This window comes from Procambarus clarkii, chromosome 54, assembly GCF_040958095.1.
Source record: "Procambarus clarkii isolate CNS0578487 chromosome 54, FALCON_Pclarkii_2.0, whole genome shotgun sequence".
Classification (NCBI taxonomy): Eukaryota; Metazoa; Arthropoda; class Malacostraca; order Decapoda; family Cambaridae; genus Procambarus; species Procambarus clarkii.
This window is the reverse complement of record NC_091203.1, coordinates 20,656,972-20,666,819: the sequence shown is the minus strand read 5'-3', so window position 1 is coordinate 20,666,819 and position 9,848 is coordinate 20,656,972. Positions and strand designations below refer to the sequence as shown.

Genomic DNA, 9,848 nt, shown 5'->3' with positions numbered 1-9,848 from the left:
CTCATAATGAATACCATCGGAGCCCGCCGCCGTAGCACCGCAGAGGGCCAGCGCAGACCAAAGTTCAGAGAGAGAGAAGGGATCATTATAGGGAAGCTGAAGATGAGTGCAGAAATCTAAAGGACGAGACTCAAGGACAAGTTTACGAAGAAGGAAAGATTGGGGAAGATGAAGACCAGAGCTAACAGAAGAAAAGTGGGAACCCAGTTCGGAAGCTACCTGCAACGGGTCCGCCACAAGAGTATCATGGAGGTGAAGGACCGGTGAAAAACGGGAACGAACTTACCCGCTATCTTGCGGATACGCTTCCAGATCTGGGCCAGAGGGGTTTCGGACGTAATTGTTGAGACATAAGATGCCCAACATTCACGTTTAGCCGTACGGATGGCCCTACGGGCCACCGCACTCGCTTTCCGAAAGAAAAGAAAAGAATCGGTCGTCTGCCTACGGCGGTGCCTCTTCCAGGCTGCATGGTTACAGCGGACAGCCAGAGCACAGTCCGCATTCCACCAGGGAATGCACTTCCGTGGACCCCAAGAGGAAGAGCGAGGAATAGAGCGGAGGGCAGCGTCGAAGACGGTGTCATGAAAAAGGAGGAGAGCGCGAGAGAGGGGCAGAAGGGAGAGGTCAGAGAGAGTAGCACTGAGGGAAAATAGGGTCCAGTCCGCCTTAGCAAACTGCCACCTAGGGAAAGAGAGGGAAGGGCGAAAAGAGAAAAAGGAAACAAGGATGGGGAAATGATCACTTCCATGGAGGTCATCAAGAACCTGCCACGTGAAATCTAAGTAAAGAGAAGAAGAGCAGAGAGAAAGATCAAGACAAGAAAGGGTGCGAATTCGAGAGTCCAAATGAGTGGGCTCACCAGAATTCAGAAGAGACAGGGAAGAAGAGAGGAGAAACAGCTCAAGGAGGCGACCCCGGGTATTCGTCAGAACGGCACCCCAAAGAGAATGACGACAATTGAAGACACCCAGCAGGAGCACAGGCTCCGGCAAGGAGTCTAGGTGGCGTTTCAAATCAGGAAGAGAGCGGGACACTCGGGGGGAGATAAATGGAACAAACTGTGTACCATTTCCCCACAAAGATACGAGCAGCAGAACAATGGAGAGGTGAAGGAAAAAGTAAAGGAACAAAGGGAACATCAGCCCGAATCAAGAGAGCATTAGAATTAGAAGCCCCAGCAATGGCTCTGGGAGGGGAGAGAAAGGAATAGCCACGAAAACGACCAGGACGAGCACCCCTCATTGGCTCCTGGAGACAGACACAAAAGGGCGAAAACCGCGAAACCAGAAGTTGGAGTTCGAGGAAATTGGCGTAATAACCTCGAACGTTCCATTGAAGAATGGACAACGACGAGAAGAGAAAGGACAAAAACAGAGAACAAGGAAGAAACAAAGGCGAAAGACCAACAGAGCACGTTAAAGAATATCATGGTCGGGATCAGGGTCAGCAAAGTCAGGGTTAGGGGGCATGGGTAAACTGAGCAAAGACGGAGGGAAGGAAACGGGAGAACAGATCAGAGGTGGGCGGGCAGGGTCCGGAGGAGGAGGAGGAGACAACGGAGAGGAGCAGTCAAGGACAGCAGCAGGAAGAGGGGGAGTAGAAAGAGGGGAGCGCACCCCAGCAAGAGCAGCAACCGAAAGGGAAGCAGGGGCCAAAGAAACCTCCATAGCAGGAACAGGGGGCGCAAGCACTGAAACGGGAGGGGAAGGAGCAACAGAGCCAGAAGGAGGAGCTGAGGAAGAAAGCGAAGCCTTCTTACCCGCCGGAGAAGAGGAAGGAGAGGAGCCAGGCTTACACTTCTGACTTAAAGAGACCGGTGTCCCAGCACCTACGTACCGGGCAACGGATTACAGTGTCTCAACAGGAGAAGCCGAACGAGAGCACACACGACGGCCGTTAGGAGAGCGATGGACATCCGCCCGCACCGACAGGCGGTGGGGAGAGCCGATAGATGGAGGAAGAGGATGGGAAGGAGGATCGGAGGGGGACGAGGAAGAAGACACAGAAGACACGACAGACCGGGTAGAAGGAAGGGGAACCCCAGACAGGACCAGGAGGAGGATCCTTCGGGAGAGAACCCAAAGGGACAGAGGAGGGGGCAGTGGGCGCATCAGGGTCCAAGGCCCGGAAACGGTTGTGAGTCTGAGGAAGGCGGGAAGGACGAGGAGAGGAAGAGCGCAACACGCGAGCATAAGAGATATTAGCATAAGGCGGGAGCCGGCGAACCTGGCGCCTCGCCTCAGGAAAAGATAAACGCTCCCGGTGCTTCAAGTTGAGGACGGCTGCCTCAAGCTTGTAATGGACACACGCACAGGAGAAGGTAGGATGGGCCTCACCGCAGTTGAGGCAACGAGCCTGGGGAGAAGCGCACTCCGACTTAGAGTGACCTTCGCCACCACACAAAGGACAGAGAGAGACAATCCCGGAGCAGCGGAGGGCACCATGCCCAAACCTCCAGCACTTGTTGCAGAGCCGAGGAGAAGGAATGTACTCCTGGACAGAGCACCTGGCACCAGCAAGAATGACAGAGGGTGGAAGGGTCCTACCATCAAAGGTAATCTTCACAACCCGGAGGGGTTGACGGCGACTACCACGAGGGGGACGAGTAAACGTGTCCACCTGGAGAATAGAATGGCCCTGGGCAGCGAGGATATGTCGAATATCGTCGTGGCAGTCGCGCAGGTCCCGAACACCGGTCGCAACATGGGGCGGGAGCAAAATAGTGCCAACACTGGCATTCAACCGAGCGTTCTTCGAGACCCGAACGGGGGTCTCGCCAAGGCAGGATAAGGCAGCCAAGCGGGAAGCAGCATCCTGAGAAGGAGCAGCAACGACAAGTGTACCGAGACGAGTGGGGTTGAAAGTAATGGAGGCATCCACGGAATCAATGAGATGTCGATGGAGGGAGAAATCGTCAGGAGGCGCAGAATCAAGAGGGAGGAGATCAAAATATTTGGCCCACGAAGCGGGACCAAACAAGGCTTGATAGGTAGCAGAACTGGAAGGAATCGAGCGAGGGCGGCCGTGACGAGGACGGCGGTGAGAACCCCCAGAGAGAGAGGGGTTAAAAGGCGCAGTAGTTACAACTAGAGAAGGAGCCGCGCCAGGGGACGAGGTAGTCACCACTGGGGGCTTGGGGCTCGACCCAACCACAGAGGAGGGAGGGGAGCCAGAGGAAGGAGTCAGTGAGGCCAAAGGAGGAGCAAGGTCGGGGCTCAATGCAGCAGAGGCTACAGAGCCCGGTCTTCCAATACGGACCGACTCGGGGGCTTGGTCGCCCACCCCACGAGCCTGAGAAGGTAAACCAGAAGAAGCCGAAGCAGGGGTAATCATCTTTACGAAAAGAAGAAATCACTCACGAATGTGCCCCCACACCCACCATGGAGCCACAATTAGAGGCAGGACACCCAACAAGAAGCTATCGCCGATCTTGTCGGGGCCTCCTAGGGGTGCGTCGCGAGTATACGCCCCACAAACGCCACCTTAAGAAACCGACAGTCCGTCGAGATCGGGTTCAGTGACGAAGTGGGGATTGACAATAAAAGGTTCCCCTCGCTCTCTACGTCGGGTACTGCAGTTCTACGGGTGCATGAGTGTGCCTCCTCAAGCACCCGGGCGTCAAAATAGAAGAAGTCCAAGGGAAGAACCAGAACGAGCAAAAGGTCGGCAGGAAACGGCAAGCAGATAGGAGAAGAGGGGGGAGAAAAACGAAACAGAAGGAAAAGGAAAAGATGCCCAGCAGAATTGGAGAGGACGGCAGCAGGAGCTCAAGGCTAGAAAAGGACAGAGGACTGTCCCAAGGAGCATCACACTTCGGCAGCCGCCCACTAAGCCCCCACACGGCGACAACGAGCTGCGCGGGCAGGGGGAAGAGGAGGAGGAAACTAGAAGACTCCATTGCTTCTAGTAATTTGACGAATAGTAACCAGAGGTATTCCATAGTTACGAGGGAGTCTACTACTAATGCAAATAATCAAAGACTTTATTTCTCTTTGAATTCAAATCCAAACACTTTCTATTATTAGACAAAACACTTTACCGTTTTAAAATGTTTATTACAATACTTTGTGCCAATTATCTATAATCCATCTTTAAGCATAGTATCTGGCGGTGGTGGAAGTAACTGTAGTAGTTACTATTTGCGTAATGGTAGTTACTATATCCTGCACAAGTTCTTGTGTAGATACCACAGGGACCGTCTGGATCTGTAATTACAAACGTTATTGACGTTTGTGTAATAAATTTAGAGAACACTTGCACAAGTTCAAGACTACATAGTTACCTCGTGAGTGACAGCCACGTGGGTGATGGTCTGCCAGTATTTAACAGTATCTGTTGTGGTGACGAATTGACTGTAGACGGAGACCATTGTGCTCACTGGGTAGACCCCCACCGTAGCCGTCACCAACACTACCGGTGTGGAGGTGACCCTTATCACAGAGGTCACCGTCTGTGGCTGCTGGGGAACAAACTCCCATTGGGTGGTGGTCTGGGTGACTGTCAGGGTGATCGCTGTCTGCTCAGTAACCCAGACGTCAGAGGTTGTAGTCTCCCGCAGAGTGTGGGTCAGGGTAGTCTGCAATATTACACACCATAACGAAGTGTTAATGTATATATGACAGGTTGGTTAAGAAGGGTAATGTCATTGTTACCAACCTCAGTGGTGATGGTGGAGGTTGTGGGGGTGACGACTGGCAGGGGCGCGTGGGTGCCGTAAGGTTGGTACGCCTGACCCTGGATCTGTTGGGGAGCAATTATTAGTCTCCTACAATTTTTTTATTATTTGAGAATACGGTATAATATAGTAATTACCTGGGCGATACAACCGAGGAAGAGTAGAGCAAATACCGCCATCTGTACAAAAAAAAAAAAATGCAGTTTTTAATCAAAAGTTACAATAGTGTCATTAACCACCATGATCAAAAGTCAGATTTACTTTTGAATTTTTAACATAACTGACGTTATAACACCGAGAAGTTCATCAATAACTGACAACGAGAGGCATGTTTGGAATTTGTCACTAGTAAAGCAATTTTAGTTAAATCAAGATTTTTGAAGCCGGACAATGAAGATGGTTGGGAAGGTAGTTAGGGGAAGATTATGCGACACCGAGGCGTTCATAAGGCAAGATATCTAGTTGCTTCAACATTAGACAATTCTACGAGACTTTACTGTTAAGCAATTTATGAACTCCCAGGCACACTTTCCACATTAGATATATAAAAGAATGAAACCATGTTTAAAGACTAGTTTATTAAAATTCATAATTTGAATTAGGCAAAGATAAGTATTCAGTTCTATTAATAACTTAACCTGAAGTGTAGTACAAACTAACGTCCCATTTAGATATCGTTAGAGGCCTTGGTAATAACTATTGAATTAGTTATGTTTAACTAGCAGTACCAAGCCACGCGTTGCTGTGGCTCAGCAACCTTACCTGTCAAATTCCCCCCTCCCCTTGGCCACCCAACCATTCCCCACTCCATCCCCTCTTCCTTCCCACCATGCCCCACTCTCGTGTCCCTCTGTCCTCCCCACCCTTCTCCATTCCCCCATTCCCACAATCCCAAACTCCTGTCCCCTCATCCTTCGCACCATCTCACTTCTGTCATCATCCCCCACTCTCGTCCGATGCCTTTCCAAATGGTCTGAAGTTCACATAAGAAAATTGGGAACATCAAGTGGTCTGATATGTTCATCACTGAAAGAAGTAGTAACAAATTTAATGAAGATGAAAAATTAAAGTATTCGCATTAAATGAGCGGCCTTGTAAACAGACCAATTCCAATGCAATTCATACAAAATAATTAAATCAAAATACATCAAAATCTAGGAAAATTCAAATTATCAGTGCAATCTGAAACATTGAAATTGAATTTTAACATTTAGTGAAGCACTTGTGTTGCTCTTACATTCAACAGATGGCACTTTTTTTTTCCAAGAAAAAGTTTCACCTGTCACATGTGGCATCTATACTTAAGAAATGAACTGTAGGGTAAACAGCTCAATTCCCACTCAATGTCACAATAACTAATAATAATTAAAATAAATTGTAATCTATGAAAATAGAATTTATCAATGCAATCCAAAACATTGAAAGGCAATTCTCGACATCTAGTATAGCGTGCATGTTGCCATTATGTGCAACAGATGGCGGCGTTTTTCAAAAACTATGAAATATGCTTTTACCTGTCACAGCGGCGGTATCTAAATAAAAATATAAATGTTCGTTTGTTCAAAATCTCTACTACGAAAGTTCTTCACCGATTGCCTTTAAATTTTCATACAAAATTTCTTTTGCATCCGACCAGGTTTTTATATACATACTATATAGATGTCATGTCTGAGAGGATAAAACGCGCTTTTATTTTGAAAATCTGTTTTCCAATGCGAGGGAAATCTTTGAAATCTCTCTACCGATTGCTTTGAAATTTTGACAACATAGCATTCAAATAGGCGTGTGTTTTTATATACATCTACTATATACACGTCTCGCCCATGACAAAAAAAAAAAAAAAAAAGAAGTTGGAAAAACAGCACCATCTGTAGGATGTAAGAGCAACATGCTGTAATCTGAAAGTTCTTCCACAATTGCTTTGAAATTTTGAAACTACGTTCCATTCTAGTACGTGCGTGTTTTTATAGATTTACTATTTAGATGAAACGCCTGTAACAGGTAAAACAGTTTTTTTTTTAAAGCGCCATCTGTTGCACGTTAGAGCAACACTATACAAAATATGTTTCGAATCCATTTCAATGTTTCCAATTGCATTGATATTGAATTTTCGTAGATTTATTCTCATTTTTATTTATTTACTTTGCGTGACGTTCCGTTGGGATTGATCCGAGTTTACCATACCGTTCATTTTGCGAGTAGCTTATTTGTTTCTTTTTTCATTGTTTTTCATTTCTTTTTTTAACTTCATATTTTTTAGTGCAATTGGTTGCGAAATTGAGCCGTGTATTTATCTGCGTTTGAGTTTAAATAGTTCGTAAGTATTATGTTTGTTTTGAAAACAAGAAAATGGACAACACGTTTATTTTACAGTTGCAAATGTACAACAGCCATGAATCTACCGGCTACGACGTAAACTGCTGTCTTAACGTTATGTCAAAATGATGAATTTGCAAAAACCACTGCTCTGAAGTGCAAACGTATTACACATGGGATGTCAGTAGAAAATCATTTGAACGACAGAAACCAGGAGACCGTCGACCAGGTTGTCTATGGACAACCTGGCATATTCAAATAAACTAAGATGGACAGACTACACTGTGCATCCTAATCAAGATGAATGCTTCTTCACATGCTGATGGTAAATGTGCCCGGACCAACTTCTTTCCAGCCATTGAGATTTGTCAACAGCGAAACATATGCCAATTTCCGTAGTGCATGTCATGCTCCGAATTTATTGAAGAACGACCAACACTGGGATGTATGCAATAATGACGCGTCCAACACGTCACATCCAAATTTAATTCGTGCATTGTTTGCAATCATTGACCACCGGCTTTCCATCTCCAACAGTTATGGGAGAAATAAATCGCACATGGCTGAAAATATTCATCGAATATGAAGGAAAAATCAAATATGAACATAAGATTCCACAGTAAAAATTGAAAACGAAGCATTGATAATGATTGAAGATTTGTGCTTAGAAATCACGAACAAAGTTCTAAATCAATTGGAAGTGCCATTACCGACTATCTACTACCGTTTCGTTCGAATGTAGAATTGCGTCGTGAACAAGATCACAACATCAGTGACCCGTTATGTGTGCAATCAAATATTCTTAAGCTAACGCTCGAGCGAAAAAGCATTTACAATCAAATAATTAAAACTCAATAAAGAGTTTGGAGACATCTTAGGTGCGCCAGGAGGAACTGTAAATCCCTCCTAATTAGATTTATTGCAGCAGGATTTAGATCAAAATGTCATAACCCTAGCTCTTGCATCATCCGGAATAGCTACGACATTGTTACCAAGCGGAAGAACTGCTACTTCGAAATTGCTATTGAACATGCAATTCATTGAAATGCCCACGGGCAACATTTCCAAAGCATCCGGCATGGGTAAACTATTGCGGAAATGTAAACCGTTTGGGATGAATGCATAATGGCCCACAAAAAATCGTTAGAGACTATCGATCATTACAAGATTTGCATTGAAACAGACCAATTTGGGAACTTTAATATTTCTTGCAGGAGATTTCAGGCAAACATTACCTGTAATTCCTCGATACAAGTCCGTCGACACTGTTTAGGAAACAGTTATCCAACAATTTTTTAATTCACTATCTATCAGGGATACCATCACGCGTACGGCAATTTAAAATCTGCGTGCCAATTTTCATGTGAAATATCAATCAACTAAAGCTTTACAACTGCACGCACCTTTCAGTAAAAAAAAAAATTATAATCAGCAACGTCGTAGAAGCAACAATCTTTACAGTACCTTTCAAAAGGTGAAGAGGTCCTCATTCCTCGCATTCCTACCATTCCAACAGATATGTCATTTCAATTTAAGATATTGAAACTTAATTCGACTGTCGTTTGTAATCACCAACAAAGTTCAGGGCCAATCTTCAGAATTGTGCAGTTTATATCTAGACACGGAAGGCTTCTCATAAAGGACAATTATATGTTGCGTGTTCTAGAGTCTAAACCAGACAATCTCTACAGATAATGGAACAAGTAAAAATATAGTATACCCACAAGCATTATGAAATTAAACATGTTAGAAACGTACACTTTTCCATATAACCAGACCGAGCCACAGCAACGAGTGGCGGGTACAGGTAGGAAATATATAAAAAGACTCATTTGAATGGAACGTAGTGTCAAAATTTGAAAGCAATTGGTGAAGAGGTTTTGAAGATTTCCCCCCCCCCCACATGAAAAAAACAATGATTTTTTTTTTTTTTTACAGTCACAAACGTGACACCTATACTATGTATACTGAAACCTGCTCTGATGCGAACTAAACGTTTTTTGAAAATTTTCAAAGCAATCTGTGCAGTACTTTCGGCGATTAGAGATTTTGAAGAAACGAACATTTTTATAAAGATTGTTAACCTTTGAATAATGCCTGCCAATGCTAAATCTATACAAATAAAAATGTAAATGTTTGTTTAAATTCGCTAATCTCCGAAAGTTCTTTACCGATTGCTTTGAAATTTTGACAATGTTGCATTAGAATAGGCGCATCTATATACCTACTATATAGATGCCACCCCTGTAACTGGTAAAAACATGCGTTTTTGAAGAATGTCACTATCAGTTACACATAATAGCAGCATTCATAATACACTAAATATGTCACGAATTGCATTTCAATGTGTCCGATTGCATTGATCAAATTTTTATAGATTAACTTTTTATTTATAAAGATATTAAATTTAAAGTATTCATTACACTTTGATATTTTTTATCTTTTTTGCGACATTGTGTTGGAATCTAGGCGTGTTTACCATACCGTTCATTTTGTAAGTAAAAGTATAGATGCCACACCCGTGACCGGTAAAACTATGCTTTTCTTCACAAACAGCACCTGTTGCATGCAAGAACACTTGCTATACTAAATATGTTAGTTCCCTCTGTTTCCCATTGCTTTGATACAGCTTTTTCATTTATTTTTTTAATTAATTTCGTGTGATTTGTGTTGGAATTCAGTGTTTACCATACCGTTTATATCGCGAGTATAGTTAATTTTTATTTTCTTCATATTTCATTCAACTTATATTTTAGTTATGGGAACATCAGACCAATTGGAAAGGCATCGGACAAGAGTGGGGAATGGTGGGGATGAGTGAATGGTGGGGAGGACAAAGGGACAGGGAAGGTTG

General features: G+C 44.3%; 1 protein-coding gene across 3 annotated transcripts in view; it reads right to left on the bottom strand.

The window, feature by feature from the left end:
* Window positions 1-3,971: 3,971 nt before the first annotated feature.
* Window positions 3,972-9,848, bottom strand: part of LOC123771351 (uncharacterized) — an 86,099-nt gene continuing 80,222 nt past the window's right edge. For all 3 annotated transcript variants that reach the window (XM_069305176.1, XM_069305175.1, XM_069305177.1), the window contains exons 2-5: window positions 4,816-4,857; window positions 4,660-4,743; window positions 4,286-4,579; window positions 3,972-4,208 (exon numbers count right to left, since the gene is read on the bottom strand). In XM_069305176.1, coding sequence (XP_069161277.1) covers window positions 4,095-4,208; window positions 4,286-4,579; window positions 4,660-4,743; window positions 4,816-4,857 — 534 coding nt within the window. In that variant the 3' untranslated portion in view covers window positions 3,972-4,094. The remainder of the gene's footprint in view (window positions 4,209-4,285; window positions 4,580-4,659; window positions 4,744-4,815; window positions 4,858-9,848) is intronic.